General features: G+C 34.2%; 2 protein-coding genes across 2 annotated transcripts; one reads left to right on the forward strand and one right to left on the reverse strand.

Annotated features, from left to right (window-relative positions):
* Positions 1 to 1,824: 1,824 nt before the first annotated feature.
* On the forward strand, positions 1,825 to 6,875 carry LOC132058974 (putative U-box domain-containing protein 50). Its single transcript, XM_059451413.1, has 8 exons — positions 1,825 to 2,208; positions 2,306 to 2,418; positions 2,504 to 2,631; positions 2,738 to 3,152; positions 4,194 to 4,334; positions 4,436 to 4,975; positions 5,467 to 6,174; positions 6,477 to 6,875. The coding sequence occupies exons 1-8, from the start codon at positions 2,037 to 2,039 to the stop codon at positions 6,672 to 6,674; spliced, it is 2,415 nt and encodes an 804-aa protein (XP_059307396.1). The 5' UTR covers positions 1,825 to 2,036; the 3' UTR covers positions 6,675 to 6,875.
* Positions 6,876 to 7,529: 654 nt separating this feature from the next.
* Positions 7,530 to 17,094, reverse strand: LOC132058975 (nucleobase-ascorbate transporter 11). Its single transcript, XM_059451414.1, has 10 exons — positions 16,282 to 17,094; positions 12,753 to 12,850; positions 12,458 to 12,628; positions 12,024 to 12,124; positions 11,457 to 11,592; positions 11,164 to 11,214; positions 10,685 to 10,972; positions 9,957 to 10,191; positions 8,813 to 9,093; positions 7,530 to 8,060 (listed from the first exon to the last, which is right to left on the reverse strand). The coding sequence occupies exons 1-10, from the start codon at positions 16,847 to 16,849 to the stop codon at positions 7,839 to 7,841; spliced, it is 2,151 nt and encodes a 716-aa protein (XP_059307397.1). The 5' UTR covers positions 16,850 to 17,094; the 3' UTR covers positions 7,530 to 7,838.
* Positions 17,095 to 19,765: the final 2,671 nt, after the last annotated feature.

Here is a 19,765-nt window from a genome sequence, read left to right on the forward strand (position 1 = left end):
CAACAGTTACACCGAGGTCAGCGTCACATCTTTTAATTTCATATTCCCTTATAATAACTACTAGAAACCCATAATTTATTGTTGTTAAACTGCCCTTCAAATGGACTTATGCAACAACAATGAAGAAATTGCACGAACTGCCCTTCAAATATGCTCAGCAATGAAGAAAATGCACGAACTGCCCATCAAGACAAAGAAAGGAGAATTTTTTTTCTTAAAAAAAAAAAAGGGAAGAAAGAAGCTGAGGAAGATAGCAACGATTTGGAGGATGGGGAAGAAGGAGAGGGAGGGGGGGTGTGGGGTTAGAAGAAGGAGAAAGTGCAGCTACCATGGATGGAAAGAAAAAGGAAGCAAGTAGGGAAGACAGAAGAAGACAAAAGAAGAAAAAAAGGAAAAATAAAATATTTAAAAAAGTATAATAAATTGTCATCCCATTAGAAGAGGACATATGTACAGCTGGAATCATTTTTGGTGTTTTTCTCTTCCACGTATTTTGAGAAAGTCATCAAACTGTCTTGTCATCGTCGGCATCTGGGGGTATTTAATTAAATTGAAAGTTGTCGAGGGGGTAAATAAATACTGTTTAAGTTTAGTTCTTCATAAACCAAATCTTAGGCTTCGGGGGTCAAATGATGTTTTTTCTCTTCTTCTATTTTTCTTCACTTCCATTTTAATACTTCAGAGCTATATAATATAAATTCATAAATTTACCGTGGTGGTCTTTCATCATTCAATTCATGATAAATCAAATGCAATGCGCCTATGGAGTTAGAACAACTGTCTAAGTAACAAATTTCGTTCTTTTATTTTCTTTGCTTACACTTTTATACTTCACAATTAGATAAGATAAGCTCTGAAATTGTAGCGTGGTTACTTTTCCATCATCCAATCTATAAAATAAGTCAAATGAAATCAGCGTACGAAATTACATCAACTCTCAAAGTAATGGACTCTATCATTCTATAATTTTTCGCTCCGCACCTAATATTTACACTAAGCTATAAAATTTATTTTTCGTAGTTCGTCACTTAACCATTATTGAGTGATATATATAGGAAAAATATGTATCTTGCATTGACTTCTCCTTGTACTCACACCAAAGAGTAGTTTTTTATTTTTTTATTAATAAAGTAGGGTAGGTGTTAATTACCCGCAAAGAATATCCTCGGATATGCAGATATCAAACGTCATAGAGCTAATCTCCTTTTTAACTAATCAGATTAATCTTAATTATTTTAAATCTTCTTAATCTAAAAGTAATATCCAATAAATTCTCTAAATCTCAAAATCACGTATCTATCAATCTGGCCCCAGCTTTGCTATCACCGCTAAAAGCCTAAACCAAAAGTCCAAAAACAAAAAAAAAGTATAATAACATTTTGGTCCCTAACTTATTGATAAATTATGCTTTTAGTCCTTATAATATATGTCTCAACATTTTTAAACTTTGATTAAAAAAAATACACATTTTTGGTCCCTTTATCTAAAAACTATGTTATATTTTGATTATTTATTGAATTATATTATTTCAAATACAGAGTGACAATACAAGCTTAACATATTAACATGATAATTAAGTAGTGGAACAATTAGTAATCATGGTAAATTTGTCAAATATTCACAAGCAATATAATCGAAAGTGCACGTTCTAATTAATTAAAGGTCAAATATACTTAATCATATATCAGAAGGATTAAAATCAAAAGTTACCCAATAATTGAGGGACCAAAAGTATAATTAACACAAAAAAAAAAAAAAAATTTGGTTGTGTTGACTCTTGACACAACAATATAAAAGCCAAATAGTCTTATTCTCTTTTCTTTTGAAAACCTTCCCCTCAAAGAAAAACACAAGATTTTTCAAAAGCCATTGCTTGCCTTTTTTTTCACCTTGGTCTTTTACTTACTGTATATTTTCTCTCACATGTGCTTCACGCTCCATACCCTTTTAAGACTTTTTTGTATGTGTGATGACTTAATATAAAACTACCATACAAGTATCAAGTTATTTTATTCATTAAAAGTCATTTTTTCGGCATGGCTATAGAGATGGAGCTAGAAAACAAGGTTTATGTAGCAGTTAGTTCAGATATTCATGATGGTTTTTTGACTTTACAATGGGCACTCAAAAGATGGTCATCAAACTCAATCACCATAGTAATTCTTTATGCTTCTAATAACATATGTAAAGATTATGTTATAACACCAAGTAAGTAATACTTTTTCCTTTTTGCTTTTTGATTGATTCATATACCCTTTTTTCATTTTGGATTTCCCCTTATGGTTTTTTTGTTTTGTTGTTATAGTGGGAAAGCTACCTGCAGGTTCAGTGAATGATGAGAAATTGAAGGATCTTGAAAAGTTTGAAGAAGCAAAAGATCAGAAGATACTTTGGAGATACAAAGTTTTTTGTGGAAATGTATATATTTGATGATTCTTGATAACTTTTCTTAACAAGTTTTAGTATTTGTTTTAACCAAAGTTTCATCTTTGTTTTTATATAGGTGAAAGTTGAAGCAATCAAGATTGAAAGATATGATGAGTCCATTCAAAATTTTATGGTGGATTTGATATCTGGCCTAAGGATAACCAAATTGGTCATGTCATTGACTTTCATGAAGCCTTCATCATGGTACAAAAAAAGACCCCTTCATATGAATCTTTTTATCATTTAATTTCATGATATGTTTTTTTAAGTTTTTTTTTTTTTTTTTTGGTTGTAAAATTACTGTTTGTAGGAAATCAGGAAGCGCAATAAGTGGATCATTTTTTGTGCATAGACAGAAGCCAGAATTCTGTGAATTATATGTAATCTGTGGTGGGAAATTGGTTTTTCTAAGGGAAGGAAATAATGAAGGATTAATTGAGGATGATCAAGGAATTATGGTTGCAAAATCAAGAACAATGAGGCAAAGTTTTAGGGATTTGGTTGTTAAAATGTTCCCTGAACATAGTCAAAAAATGAAAAATCAATGTGATTCATCATCTTCATCAGCAAGCAATGACTCATTTGATCAATGGGAAAAGTATAAAGAAGAAATTGAAAATTATATGGGTCAATTATTACCTTCAAATGTTGAGGAAGTTGATGATTTTGTTGCTGATGAGACTCTTCAGAAGAACATTACAGAGCTTGTTATGGCAGAAAATATGGTAAGTCACAGATACTTCTCTTATGAATTAATTATTTAATTTATGTTCACAGACAGTGTAAATAAATTTTATATTATCAGTGTATTTTAACGAGTTGTAGCAGATAACTTGCGTTATTCTTTAGATAACTAATCTTGTTTTTATAAATAGTTTTATCTGTACTTATCTTTAAGGTGGCCTGATTACGTAAAAAATTATTTTATACTGTCGGGATATGGAAGTTAATAATTATGTGGCCATGATCAGTTTGGAGTAGTTGCAAAAGAGAATATTATATTTGACAAGTCAACCTTGGCCTCCTTATCTTTATTTCTTTTGTACTTTTAAATTCTTAATTTCTTGCTCAATTTGACGTCAGAATTTTTTTGATAGTGATAGGACAAACTAGCAAACTGCAATAGTCATGACTGTCACTTACCATTCTTGATTATATGAAACCTTCTGGTTCTATGTTGTTCGGATTTTTCAAAAATGTTATCGTACCCTTGTTGGATCCTTTAAAAATGCACTATTTTTGAAGGATCCGACACACCTCCGGCGATATTTTTGAAGAGTTCGAGCAACATAGCTCTGGTATGACCTTCTAGGTGCTATTTTCATCATAAGAATTTTTTTCCCAGTGATGATATAGCAAGTTTCTTGAAATCTGGGAAGTATATAAAGGTAGGATGTTATAATCTTTTTTCAAAACGGGGTGTTTAGGCCAAGTTGTGCGCAACTCGACTATTGTCTGAGTACTTGCTACCTCCCACCGGCGCAAATACTGGGCAACTCTTCCTACCAAGGTTTAGGCAGATGGAAAGAAATCTCTTAGCATTTATTGTCTTTGCGGGGATTTGAACTAGGACCTTCCATGTTTTTTACCGACTTCATTGACTGATTGGCCACACCCTTAGGTGCACAAAGTCGAATATCTTGATTACACTGGTTTGTTTTTGGAAATTTTGAGGCTTATTTTCTTTTGCTGCTCTCCATAATAACCTCAAAATCTTTGAAATTGATATCTTATTTATGTAAGTCTGATTTATATTCAAATTTTAGACAATGCAAGAAAAGAAAGAAGCTTTGAGAATCAAATTCCTGGAGATTAAAGAAGCAATACAACTAAGCAGAGAAGAATTAAACGCCCATGTTGAAGGACAAGCTAAGGCACAATGGGCCATCACTTTATGTACTAGAAGAGTAAGTGTTACGATTTTACTAATCATTGGCAAAAAAATCTTCTACTTTAGCTAATTTTGTTTCAATTTGCAATTTACATACTAAGATTTTGCTATATATAGGCTGAGGAAATTGATGGCCGCATAAATGATGAAATCGCGCGAAAGGCTGATCTAAAGAGAGATTTAGATGCTACAAAAGACGAGCTGAGTGAACTTCATACTGAAGTTGAGGTCACAAAGAGTAAACTCAGCTCGATTCTTGAACTACAACACGAGTTATCCAACAAGATGCAGATATCCTCATTGGCAAGATCGCGTGCTGAGGTCCATTTGGAGAAAATATTGAAGCAAAGAACGGATACACTGCAGGAGATCGAAGAGTTCAGAAAGCAAAGAACCATTCTACGGCGAAGGATAGAGTTCTGCAGGGAAAAGGACGCGATAGGTAATGCTACAATGCTGATTGAACCGAGTTTCAAGTACAAGGAGTTCAGTGCTGCAGAAATTAGAGCAGCCACAGACGGATTTTCGGATCGTATGAGGTTGAAATCTGGAGGTGATTGGACTGATGTGTATAAAGCTAAGCTTCATCACACATCAGTTGCAATCAAACTGTATAGTGCTGCAGATGTAGATTCTGAAGACACCTTCAATGCTAAGGTACTTCAACACTCATTTCCTTATTTGCAATATAAAGTTGGTCCAAATTTACTCCTTTACTATAAGAAATATCTTAATTTGACCCCCAGTTGTAATCTGAAGTTATTCGTACCCTTGTCTTGAGCAAATCATTTCGTCCTTGACCTCAACTTTAATGGAGCTCGAGCATGAATTTGTGAATTCCACGTGTCAATATCCTTCGGAAAAATGGTCCAAATTTACCGCTCTACTTTTGACTATGGTTTGGAATTACCCTTGTTACTTCAAGTTGGAGCTTTGTTAGAGTCAAGGGCAAATACGAAACTATATGCTAATGGCAAAGGTATGAGTGGCCCCATAGTATGAAGGAGAGTAAAATTAGGATATTTCGTGTAGTAGAGGGGTATGTTTGACCCTTTTTTTTTTTTCATAGATTAGTAATCTTTACGAGTTAGTAAAATATCACGAAGATAATATCATTACATATCTGAAATTATAAAATTCTGATGCAGGTGAAGCTCTTAAGCCATATGAGGCATCCTCATATATTATCAATGATTGGATATTGCTCTGAGCTAAGGTGCATTGTTTTCGAGTATATGCATAATGGCTGCTTAAGAGACATTCTCTTCTCAGGCAAGAGAGGCTCCAAAAGGAGAAACAAGGGCCTAAAATGGCAAGCAAGGATATGTATTGTAGCCAATGTTTGTACCGGCCTGTGCTTCCTTCACCGGGCCAAGCCCAGGCCTGTGGCTCATGGCAACCTCAACCCTTCCAAAATCCTTCTTGATTCTAACAATGTGGCGAAAATCCATGGTATTAGGACGCCTTTTTCCTTTGATAAATCGGATATAAGATCAGATATCCGGGCTTATGGGAACTTAGTCTTACAGATTCTCACTGGAAGAAACTGGGCCGGGCTTATCGAGGAGGCAATCATGATGGACCAGACTAAGCTTATTGAAGTGCTTGATCCGATGGCGGGGGAGTGGCCATTGGATATAGCACTTGAGCTTGGAAGAATTGGAATAAAGTGTTTGTCCATTCATGAAGATAAGGAGTTGAACATGACTAATTTGGCAAGAGAACTAGATAAAGTGAAGAAGTTAGCTGATGAAATAGTAGCAAATGGTGAATCTGGTGAGGCAAAAAATGGAAGACATCTAAATGAAATTGACTCAGCAGAGTTCCCTAATTTCTTCCTTTGCCCCATTTTCCAGGTTCATTGTCTATCCCAACATTTTAAGGGTGTGTTTGGTATGAGGAAGAGTCATTTTCCACGAGAAAGTCATTTTCTAGTGTTTCATTGACAGAATATTTTCCAAGGAAAAACATTTTTCATGCAAAATGGCTTCCGTCATACGAAACACACCCTAATTGACTATCATAGTTCACTTTCAACCTTCATATTCGTCGTTTCAAATCAACTTTCTCAATTTTTTTTAAATAAGAGTAAAGACTATCCGATTTTCAAGTTAATTCTTGATTTTTTATTTCTTTTCTTCATTTTTGTGGGTTGCAGGAAGTGATGAAGAATCCACATGTTGCAGCTGATGGATTTTCATATGAGTTAGAAGCTATAGAGGAATGGCTAAAGACTGGAAGAGATACATCGCCAATGACAAATTTAAAGCTCAAGGACAATCTTCTCACACCAAATCATAGTTTACGTGCTCTGATCCAAGATTCGCAAAAGAAAAGATCAATTTCTACCAGGTAGATCGATGGATAGATAGATAGAAAGAGAGATAGAGAGAGTTGAGATGAAGGTTTATAGGATTTTGTACATGCAGGAGAAGAAGAATAAAGGTAGCAAGAGCAACAAAAGAACTCATTCTCATAGGTTTTAGAGTAAACAGGGTCTCAGAACCATATTTGACAAGTTCCTTACTGTTAATACAAAATGCATCAAGGGTGGCAATCATATAATCAGTGAAAGTAATCCATTAACAATTTCAGTTTTTTTAACCTTTTCTTTTTATTAAAATCCCAAGTGCCATTCGAAACTTGGTAGATAATGAGCTCGCTTCTTTACCCTTCTCCACTTAAATACCAGGCTTTATTTGTTTATTTGTAACAGGATTTGAACTTGTGACATGCACCTAATCTAGTGTCAGTTTTCATAACCTTGTAAAACAAAGCATCAGTTTCTTAACGAGTAATTTCTTTATCCAAATTTTAGCATGGAAGTTGTTTCATCCTGCATACTTACTATGGCATGGAAAAATAATGGGAAGAAATTAGAGGAAATAAAAAACATGAGAAAATGGAGAAGATTCTTGTAGGCTGAAATTTTGGGAGTTCACTGTCTGAAAGTTTTTATACGTTTCTCTCCTTTGATAACAGAGAAATCTCCAAGGGCCACTGGAACACTGTTCAAAATTCAACGGGATAATGGGACCCACCTTTCTATCATTCTCCACTTAAATACCATGCTTTTGTCTGCAAGAAGGTTAAAACCGTGACGTGCACCTAACACACACATCGTTGTGCTCTAACCACAAGATCAAAACCCTGAGAGCTTTTTAAAAAAAAAAAAATTCACAAACTAAACAGGGAAATTTCCATCCAAAGGTTAGTAAATAATAACCATTCCATTGCAAGAGTATTTCAATATAATGCTTCCATTCATCATAACAAAGAAGACAACTTACATTTCTGTATAAGAATGAATTAACAGTTGAATATGGGATTGCCCTATGGCTCTTCACATTACAGAGACAATGCTATATTTTGGTGAAATATGTAGCCTCCTTGTGTAAAATATGTATGTACCTTTCACCTATTTTAGCTGTACTCTTTCTAAGCTATGCTTGAACCACAATAAGTTTCCTCCCTGAAGTTGGGTAAGCAGCAAAAGCAATTTTTTGGTTGTTGCATCTTTTCATGAGCCGACACATTTGGTCCAATGGAAACATCTTGCTACTCTACTCGGTAACGAGTAGTCTAAAAGGGCAGAAGGATCTGTCATTATGTCTTCCGCCTTTGACCAAACGTATACCCCTCGTTCTTGTCTGCTACCAGGGACCGTGTTGTCTAATATGAATGCCACCAATAGCGTAACCACCATGTTCAATGACATAAGTGCATTCATTGCAAAATTGAACTACAACAACATTAAGAAGAAACAAGACGTTAGCAAGATCATCGCGAGTTCATGGAAATTAAGAAGAAAAATGAGTAAAAAGTACATCTTCTATAGTAACATGTTCTTGCATACAGCTCCTAAGGAGAAGTATTCGATTGATTGTCATTAGCTTTGGGCTTTTGGCTGTATAATGCACTAATGGTACATTATTTTATGTCAAACTTCAGACCATTATAGCATCCTCCATATTCCACTTCCATATAAAAAAGCAAAGGGTTAACAGCAATTTTAATCCTTCAATTATTGATAAAGTCTATTTTTAGTCCTTGTGTTATCTGACTAGGCACATTTAACCTTTAATTAATTGAAATGTACACTTTTGATCCCCTTGCTTATGAATATTCACAAATTTTCAGTATTATTAACCGTGCTCCACTGTCTAATTATCTATGAACTTAAATTGATACTCCATATTTGAGGGTAATATACCTCTAAAAGTATTTAAAATATAACGTATCTCCTACATAAAGGACTAAAAACTTACATTTTAATTAATTGAAGGTTAAATGTGTTTAGCTATATATCACAAGGACCAAAATCAGAATTTACCAATAGCTGAGGGACCAAAAATGCAATCCTCCCAAAATGAAATTCGGTAAACTCCAACATATGCTTGTTTTAACGAATCCAAGAGAAAAAAATAAAAAAGACGAGTATGGCATGTAGGGTGAATTAAAGGGAAATAACAATAGTCTTTAAGATGAGCTTACTTGTGCATTCCCAGTATGGACTGGTCCATTGGATGCTGCTGCAAAAGGAATTAGATAGCCAGGCAAGATTAGGCCGGTCTCTGGTGCATACTGCTGAAAATAAGCGGGGACCGACAAACCAAAGAACAAGGATGCACCAACAATTATAATGTTTCGGGAACTTGCATTTTGGGTATACTGCAATGTTGATAGACCCAGAGCCACAATAAGAGCCCATATGAAGCATAGTACCGCGGCTGCCAATGCTTGTGGTATAGAAGCAAGAATAGCACCAATTTTACCTACCACAGTAAATAAGAAAATAAGAGGTTACATATCTCTGATAATGAACTTGCCAGCTATTCAAAGACGTCAGCAGACGGCAGCGCAATATTTAGGTACTCCTCCGTCCCAATTTATACGAAGGTGGGACGGAGGTGTTTAACTGGGCATGGAGTTTAAGAGAAAATGGAAGACTTTTGAAACTTTTGGTCTAAATTAAGCCATAGAAACTTTTGTGGCTATCAATCATTTCATAGGGAAAAACAGGAAGTTTAAAGTTAAATTGTTACTAAATATAGAAAGATATCATTCTTTTGTGACTGATTAAAAGGGAAAGACTGCCACATAAAGTGTTTATCTTAAAAGAAGCAAATAACAGGAACATGAACTTTCAATATCTACAAGAATAGACTAGGAAGGCAAGATGGCTGCTCATAATTCTCCACTCACGTATGGTTAATGAAACACAACACTTAAAACTTATCGACTGGTGCTACACGTCCCATTGATGAGAGAGTTCTTTATGGAGGAACTGCCAAACATCGGGTATATGTCTTTCGGGTTCATGTTTATTAACAAACATCATGGACCAGAACTGCATTCGTTCATGTTTATTAACAAACATCATGGACCAGAACTGCATTCTAAAAGGGGAATGGATACGGAAAAAATCTTGCATTCCACTTTCCATTCATCTAACAAGAATACACGCTTTTGATAAATGGTTAGAGATAGTTGAGTCACCAAGTTCTGAAACTAGAGATCTTATAACGAGAACTTATTTGATGTGAAAAGTGATGTATAGAAATGCCATAACATCAGTTGATTAACCAAATGCAGGAAGAGAATAAAGAGCTTTTATATAGAGTTCACTGAATCATACCTACAAAGGAGAAGAGGATTAAGAGAGCTGCTCCAAGCTGTACAGCCCTTCGGTTTGCTACCTTTGTTGCATTGATAGTGTGTATATTCTCTGTCAAAGTTGTTGACCCAGTACCCGTTCCCCAAAGTCCCGCCAACACACTACAGAAACCTTCCAGACCAATCCCTCTGCTGACTATACCCGGGGTCGGGGGTTTCAAATTCATTCGTATTGCTGCTGAGTGATAACTTCCAATCTTCAATGTGTAAATCTTAATCAGTAATTGGTCTTGAATTCTCAAAGACAATAAGATTTGTAAAAGAGAACTGATTTTCTTTCTTTTTACTTTATATTTTTCAAGCAACATGAAAGATTTCATATGAACCAAAAACAACAAAGAAAGAAGTTCATATTAACTCATCATTGTTTTTTGGGCAAGTTACACACTTGGCGGGTCGGCCAAAAATCATTAAATTCGCTAGCCAAAAATACAAGGCATATACACTATTTTGTATCAAAAATATATATTTTATGTATATTATACATCAATATACGAAAAATAACATTTGCTAGCTATTATTTTGATGTGCGACTATTTATGTCAATTTCTTTTAATTTATATAGAAGAAAAAGTTTTATGCCAGAAATGCCAAATTGTGAAAACGAGACCTAGTGATGGTGAGATACCTAACCAGAATAACTTCAATATCGTAACTGAAACCCCTTTATACAGGTCACTGATTACTCACCGAGTCAATGGAAGCAACTAGTGACACAATGACCATAATGATTGAAGTCCGTAACCGGAAGGTCGGTATACCCCATTGGAAAGGGTAAGGAATCCTGACCCAGGCAGCAGTTCTCATAGCATTGGAAACATCAGTCCTACAGTGCCTCATTGTATCTGCATGCTTCCGACAAGCATCAATAAGGATGTTGGAATTTGGTATGTCGGGGCTACAACCCTTAAAGTTATATGCACCACCAGCTGTCAGGAAAAACGCATACGCCCAAATGATTATAACACTAACAGGGACCTGCAATAATTTGTTGTTTGTTAGAACACAGATGTATATGTGATGATAGTTTTCGTAGTAGCTGAAAAATCATAATATATATCCTAAAAGAGTTCTTACATAACAAAGGTCTTGGAACTAAATCCACTAATATTCTCTTGTTCTATGAAGGCAAAAAGAGAAAAATAAGAGGAAGAGCAGAAAATACGTACTGCATATATACGAAATATGCGGAGACCAAAAATAGATATTCCTCCAAGGTACTGCAATGAGAAAGAAACTTAGTGACAGAAATAATACTCTGTATACCTAGAGTTCAGAAGTGAGAAACTGAAAATCAGCTCACTATCTGAAATAAAAGAGAATATTTTATCCATGCCAACACAAACTTTTTATTTTATATTATCAAGTAAGAAAAGATTTCATTATATAAAGGGAAAACTCCCGTATAGAAGTAGTATACCAACAATAAAAATTACGATGAAACATTCACATGGCTACCTACCAAGGTAAAAATTAGGATAAGCAGTATCTGAGGAAGGCTGATTTCTACACAACCACCAGCTTGTGGAAAGCCATAGCTAAAAAATGCTAAACCCACCGCAGCTACTGTTGGTGCTACCACAACGGGGTTTATAAGCCTGCATGATATGTTCTTAACATATATTGATTAGTTCTTGGAAGAGTCTTTAAAACAGAAGTAGAAGACTGATCCAATGATACAACCATGAATCAAAGCTAGTCTTTGTAAAACTTTAACTTAAACAGAAAATTATTACAAAGTTTACATAGATTCCAAAGTCCATTGTAATCCATCTTTCTTGATACTCAAGTTGATTTACAATTATAGCAAGTCAGATTTGCTGAATTTTCTTATTAAGGATGATTTTGTAGATCCCAAAATCCAATCCGTTAGTAGTTTACTTAGTCCTCTTCGATAGCATTGTACAAACTGAAATTATCTCATATTATTTTAAAAAGAAAAGCAGCTTTTTTAAGTTCTCCTAAAAAGGAAGTTCAAAAAAGGGGGCGGGGGTCAAGAAGTATAATGAGTAAAAGGCTCAAATATTACCGTAGCAAAAGGGACATCAAGCCACTGTAACCCAAAAAGCTTTGGAAAATTGATCCAACAATTATAGCTCCTTGTAACTCCTTCATTATGTACCTAAATTTCTGTGGACACCCGAAAAATTTCTATCAATAAGAATCCGTCATCTATTATAAGAGCATGTAAGAAGTATATTAAATAAATTTCACGTGCAGTAAATATTGACACAACATTATGAGGAATGAGCACGGTCTTCTAGAAATTTTCCATGGCACATGCAGTGTAAAGATTATAGATTGCTACTGAAGCAATTTGTTCTGGAAATGATCAACACCTTCAAGTAGTAGTAGATAAAAGAACGTAATCATTTGAACATATTCAGTACACATAAAAATTGATTCATAAAAGAAAATTAACCTAAACAAAGTCTTACTAGGATAACTTCATTTTTAACTTACATGCTCAGCAAGATTCCGGTACTCCTCAGAATTCATGATAACTAATGCAGGTGCCAAATATACAAATGAACTCCCTTGAACCAAAGGGAGACGGGTTCCAAAATATGTGTGCAGTATTGTGGTAAGGCCAGACACTAGCAGCATTGTAGAAACCACATTGGCCATATCTTTCTGTCACCGTATGGAAAGAAATCAATGAGAGTGAACATAAACTTGCTTCCACAAAAAATAAATAAATAAATTATTACTATACTACAATAATTCAAGTTGAAAAGTTAATAAGGAAACTACTCACGTCACTTCCACCCATGGTGGGGACAATAATCAGAGGGATAAAAATAAGTGAGCCAGCCAATGATAAATAGTGCTGCAACCCATAGTACATAAGAGGCACTGCAGTTTAAAGACCAAAAAGAAGGTAAATAGTGATCAACATAGAATCACAGGAGATACGATGGCTAATAAATTTCACCATGAAGTGTGTTTATTACTTCATCAAGATTAAAATTCACCATGACATTTATACTAGAACATGACAAGGGTAACATAGAAAATCAAACGTGTGTGTATTCATTTTTCCAATGAAAGACAATTTTGTGATCAAATAGCATAAGTTTGATTCTACATTATACAATGGAAGCTTCAGAGATTTGTTTAATTGGTCAAAATATCGTGATTTCAGCAATGAATTCTTTAGAGTCCAGAATTATCAATGCATATTGGATGAGGACTCAAATGCATACAAAAAGCCCTTTCTTGGAATCATGCTAGTTAAAAGGATTTTTTTGTTTTTTTGGTTCACCATACTGCAGGTGACAGAAGATGTGATACTATCAGGAGAATACAACTTTGCCTCTGAAAGAAAAGAAGTGAAAGTAACAGCACAAGAAAAAGGTAAAAACTTACTTCCACCCGGTGTTTACACCAAACCAATGAATGCAAGACACGCGTCTTTCATACGATAACTTTATTGGTTTGTGTAAACACAGGGTGAGGTTAAGTATTTACCAACAAAAAATGCATATTGTATCTTTGTTTGTTTCCCTTAATGAACTGAACTAAAACAAACTATGACTTCTTTATAAATTCACTTCTTTAATCTATATCGTTACTACACTAAAAGTTGGAAAACCCCCAAGTCTACAGTTGAACCACCAAAATATCCATCAAAACTTGACTAACCATTTTACCCTTCACCGGGGAGTAAAATTACATTCAATTTTATGATTAGTTTGAACTACATTGAGCCGGGTAAACAGAAAGAAATCTTTTTTTTTTTTTTTTTTTTTTTTTGAAATTAAGAAAGAAATCTTTTATCTGCCAGTAGTTATTGCAATTGTTCTAATTATCTAAATCATTATTTAGCATATCAGCCTTTTCACATTTCAACTTTAATTATTTGCTCCGTTCAGCTTCCACCATTAATAACATTCATGCATAACCTTTTCACATCCTTTATTGCACGTTATAAAAGTGCACAACAATGTGTCAACACTTTATCACTTAGATTTATTTCTTTTTTTGTTAGTTGAATTTCTTCAAAAAAAAAATAAGCTCACTTTTTGTTGAATACCTACTATCTAGGGGTAAAAACTTACCTGCACCCGATGTTTACATCAAACCACATCAACTTACCATGATTGAGTGATTTAATAATGTGAGAATATATATTAATTAACCATGGTTATGTGAAAGAAGTCTATATGCAAACAAATGTCTTGCATATGTTGGTTTGGTGTAAACAGCCGGTGGTGTAAACGTTTACACGCGCCCAATATTTACATCAAGCCAATGACTACATATCATACACAGTTATCATTGAACCATAGTTAATTAATACACATTCTCACCTAAATTCATCACTTAACCATAGAAAATTAGTATAGTTTGACGTAAACACCGGGTGTGGTTAAGTCTTTACCATTGGTTAATCACTTGGTCTCCCAACTGGATTATGGTAAATACATATTGCAACCGGCGTTTACATCAAACCAAGCACTTTAACCTTAACAACTAAAATTAAAGTGAATATACATATCACTTAACCATGATTAAGTGATAAATATCGTATGAAAGACATGTCTTGCATTCATTGGTTTGGTTTAAACATCGGATGCAGATAAGTTTTTACCATGGATTAGAGGGGTAAGTTTCCTTTTTTTCTTTCTTTAAGATTAGAACGACGAACAAAGTGGTCAGTGGGCATATTTCTTGTTCCTATAAAACACCAAGTATTCTCATGTCTTTCTGTTTCTTAAGTTTTTTTCTTTTGGTTATTAAGAATCAATTTTGAAATATCTCTTTAAGAAAGTCAACTAATAGAAAAAGAAATAAATTCATCTGTCACTTGCAGATATGCCAAATGAAAAGAGAATGGGTTTTATGGAGAAAAAAAAGGGGGGGATTTGACACTTGATTATACACCTTTATAAAGTGCAGTAAAGAATGTGAAAAGGTTATGCATGAATCTTATTAATGGTGGAAGTTGAAAGGAGCAAACAAATTAAAGTTGAAAGGTAAAAGGCTGTCATATTGGCGATTAAGATAAATTTACACAAGTGAAATAAGTACTGGCATATGAAAGACTTCCCCATCTACCCGGTTCAATTCAATGTAGTTCAAATTAACATTTAACCTGAAGGTAATTTACTTTGTTGTGAAGGGCAAAATGGTCAATTAACTTTTGACGGACATTTTGGCATTCAACTTGAGACTTAGGGGCTTCCCTCTTTAAGTATAGTATCGATAGATAGAGTAGTACCCATTGGGGAACCTATGTTTATATCTACTGTAAAATGACCTTTCTATTTATTTTAATTCTGATAAGTGATAAGTTGTCTATTGTACATTGTCTGTGGTGGATTTTAAAAGGCTTCTTATGCTTGAATTTACATTCCAAAAATAGCTTCCTTAAGGAACTTACCCTTCAATTCAGATTAAATAAGCCAATCCAGCAAGGTGAAGGTATTAGCCTAAAAAGTTTAGCGATGACAACAATATTTGAATGGAAAAGGATGTGTCACTAATAAAGTTAAGTTTTCAGGCACAAAATGTGCAGCTTAGGATCAGGCGCAAATCTGTCAAGGTCTCAAGGAACAAATGGAAGACAAGCTTTATGCAAGAGAGTCAAGTTAAGATTGACTCAAGATAAAGATTTTGCAGAAGGCAATCAAGGTGTTCTTCTAATGGAAAGCAAGAATTTAGCCATCGTGTCCTATACCTTCCTGTAACTTCATACTTGTTCCAACAACACACCCAGTGAAATTCCAGAAAGTGAGGTTTGGAGAGGGTAGAGTGTATGCAGACCTTACCCCTACCTTGGGAGGTAGAGAGGTTGTTTCCGATAGACCCTCAGCATAAGGATAAGCAATTTCAAGCAGCATGAAAAAAGAAATAACGGGAACGACTAATGAGTGTGTTCTGCAACTTATTTATACTAGTTTTCAGTGACTAAATCAGACTAAGAGACCAATATTAAAAGCTGACAAAACTTTTCAGAAGGACATTCTGTACAGAATGCCTATAAATTTAAGCAAGCAAGCTGATTACATTGCCTTACCATCAAGGATTAAACACATTACTATGATTGTACATTAAAAAAAAGACAACTTAAGCCCCTTCCATAGTAATTTCATCGACTCATCCACATCAAATCCCTACATTATACTTCTACTCAGTGAATGCTATTCCTTAAACTTTGGCAAAATTATTTGACACACAGACATTAACAAGAATCACAACCAAGTAAAAAGGAAAAAACGATTCGTTCAAGTTAATAACAAGAGAAAACATTCAACAATCATACAAACAAAATATATACTAACCAAGACCAGGATTTTCCCTTAGTCCACATTTTATCCGCGGAGACTTATGCCACCCTCCATAACCCGAATCCTCGTTATCGTGTCCCTCTTCTTCATCCACATTGCTATCATCCTTCCTTAGTTCTGTAACTGGAGCTACTTCTTGAACTATGTGTCCATTACCATTGCCATTTTCATTATGAGCTCTCAAAATAGGTTCCATTTCAATTCTCCTTCCAAGATTCTCTCCTCTTTCTCTTCTATTAGACCCCAAAACAGGCTCAATTTCAACCCCTCTATTCCTAGCCCTTCCCAAAATAGGATCAAGTTCAATCTTTGGAGATACAGTTTCATTTTTAGCAACCCCTCTTTCCAAATCAAATCCAACATTATCATTACTGACATTCAAATCTCTCCCTCTTTCAGGTTCACCAGAGAAAGTTGTTGAAACAAAACCAGTTCTTTTAGCCCAAGATTTCAACTCTCTAGGATCATGACCTTTTTTTGGTACAAAAGGTTCAATCTTTGGATTTAAACCATTTTGTTTATCAACTCTTTCTTTCATTTTTGAGTTTGAACCACCTTCCATTTCACTATTTCCTCAAAAGGTTATCAAGAAAACACCAAAAAAATCAATTCTTTCCTAACCCCACTACACAAAAACAAGAAAAGAACAAAACTTTAAGTAAAGAAAAGAAAGAAGTGAAGTTTTTACAATAATGGGGGTGTCAAAGTTGGTTTTTTTGAGCTCTTTTGAACCATTAATGGCTACTATTAAGTTAGTAAGAGCTCAAAGACAAAAGCTGGTAGTACTATATTTTGATTTGTTTTTTCTTTTTTGCTCATATATTACCGCTCAGCTATTGCTATCAATACGTGTAAAGACAAGAATGCCACTATTATTATGTCAGTTGCCGTTGAAATAGTGAAAACTGTGATTGGAAGGTGACTATAATAATGTCCCTTTTTTGAAATAGGTGTTTTGGCTCCCTTAGTTTTGAAGCATTTGTCTATATGTTAACTCAGTTTTTGGACTCATTGAGTTGATGTTGTCATTACCTTGCAAAAGGAAAATAAATTGTCTGTTTTTTTGAGTGATTCATGGACTCAGTTATGAATTGTCATTTCCTGTAATTTTTTTCTTTAAATAGTACAAAAAAAAAAAAACATTTAAAAAAGAAAATCAGATTGTCTTAGCATTACTACAGCAACAACATACCCAATCTGATCCCACAAGTTGGGTTTGAGGAGGGTAGGATGTATGCGGACCTTTACCCAGACGATCGGCCACTAAAAGAAAACGTAACCATCGCAGGATTGCGTGGAAAGATTGTCTTAGTATTGTTTTACCTTTTCCTCACTTAATGTTGTATACCTGCTTTGGAGCCCGACTAATCTGAATTCGTGCTTGAAGTTTCACTCTGGGGGTAATGCTCTACCATGAAAAGTGATTTCATTCTTAATATTCAAATTTGAGACTTATGTTAGTTGATCGAGGATTACTTACTACTCCACCATCATTTTTAATGATTTATTTTATTAGTTCTTAAGAGTCAGGCAAAATGTTTCTTGTGAAATTAAAATTAAGAGATGAGTTTAAAATTAAGAGATGAGTTTAAGTATTATGCACTAATATTATATTATATCATTAGATTACTTAAAAGGTAATTAGTAGATACCTATTTGATTGCTAGCTAAAAGTTCTTATGGCTTAAACTCTTACTGAATTAATGTGGTCTTTCCTATATATGTTAGATGGAGGGGGAGAGAGAGGGACAAGTGTCTATAAATTAGAGGCTTGAATTATGACAATTAAGGTCTATGTACAATCTACCCTCTCCAAACCCCGCTTTGTGGAATTACACTAGGTATGTTGTTGTTGTTGTCGTCGAATTATGACAATTAAACACGATTTTTATGAACTATAATCAATAAAAAATGATGTTACGTATGTATGTACTAAATAGGTAAAATATATGCGTGCATGTATAATATTCAGAGTCAAAAGCTACCTCTCCCACTTCTTCCAACTGCCAATGCGATACGTACATATAAATTGAGCGATACATTTATTAAAGATTTACATAAATTAATTTTTCAGTGGAGTGTAGAAGTTGCAAGAGAAGTTGATACGTAATTCTCACATTTGCAAGAAATGAAATAAAAATTACATGAACAGAGGAGATTTAAGTGATTTCCAAATCTTGATTTTCTCCTAATTCAATTTGTATGTTGTGACTGATATTGACAACCTACTGAAACGTACCAAACTTATCGTATTTTGCAATTTCTTAGATGAAGTGAAATGGACACAAGAGCTGTAATGTGTAAGTAGTAAAGATGATAGAAAATACGTAGTAGAAGCTATGTGCAAACCAGCATTAAGTATTTAATCCATAGGCTAACTGTCATTATTTGGTTGGCTAGAATAAGGTGATAATAAAGTTTAACAAGAAAAAAAGTGCCATTATAAGTGGAAGAGAGCACAAAAATCAAAGGGTTTATTGGAGAAAGAAAGGTAAGAAAGCTAATGAAAGTGGGGTTTATTCACCAACAAAAGTTGTGTCTGAGTGATAAATTTTATCTTTAATCAGAGATTTCGGGTTCGAATTATGAGTATGATGTCGTCTTTGTTAGGGAGTATTTTACTCCTCATATGAGATTTTCCAATGTTAATCTAAAATTTAATTAGGTCCCAATACGGACACCGGATATTGAATGGAAAAAGAAGGTGTTGTTTATTCTATCATGATCCACTATGGACTTTTACAGCTTGAAAAGAAATTAAACTAATCAGATTTCTCTAAGTTTGAGAATTTGGTCCTAATGGTTATCATCTATATTAGTACTAATTATTTGTTTTTTGACACCCTTGAGGAACAAGATAAGATTGCCACTTTGGAGTTGTTGATGATGCGTAACCAAACGAAAGGTCTTGACTTCATCATCTTGTCGTTGCTACCATTCTACTTCTCAACTTCTCATTTCCTGGGGCTCTTTTCTGTTTTTTGTCTCCCACTCGATTTTCGGTATTTACTTTAGAGTTTAGAGTACGATTAATTGAATTTGCATCGAGAAGTTTCACTTTAACATAAAAAGCTTCTTCCTTATCCATATCGATTCTATCTCCACAGCTCGAACTGAAATCTCTAATTAAAGACATCGACATATTTACCACCCATCATCAATCACCCTTTTTTGGGTTAACTTTAAGGAATTTTGAAATTTTTAGAAAATTTTAATTGATACATTTATCTCTAACTTTTCATTTAGAGGAGGATGTTGACAAGGAGAGACAGTACTAAACATGTTTTAGAATTAAATAAAACATAGGGTGAATTACCGTATTCCTTTGATTCAAGAGTTATACATGGGATGGAGATGAGATTTGAACGAGCAATAACAAAAATTACAATATGATATTCACTCACTTTAAAAAATTTAATGAGTACACAGTGCGTAAATGGTGTTAACTCGACATAGTTTTTTTTTTTTTTTAATGATC

The sequence above is a fragment of the Lycium ferocissimum genome, chromosome 6 (genome assembly GCF_029784015.1).
Source record: "Lycium ferocissimum isolate CSIRO_LF1 chromosome 6, AGI_CSIRO_Lferr_CH_V1, whole genome shotgun sequence".
Taxonomy (NCBI): domain Eukaryota; kingdom Viridiplantae; phylum Streptophyta; class Magnoliopsida; order Solanales; family Solanaceae; genus Lycium; species Lycium ferocissimum.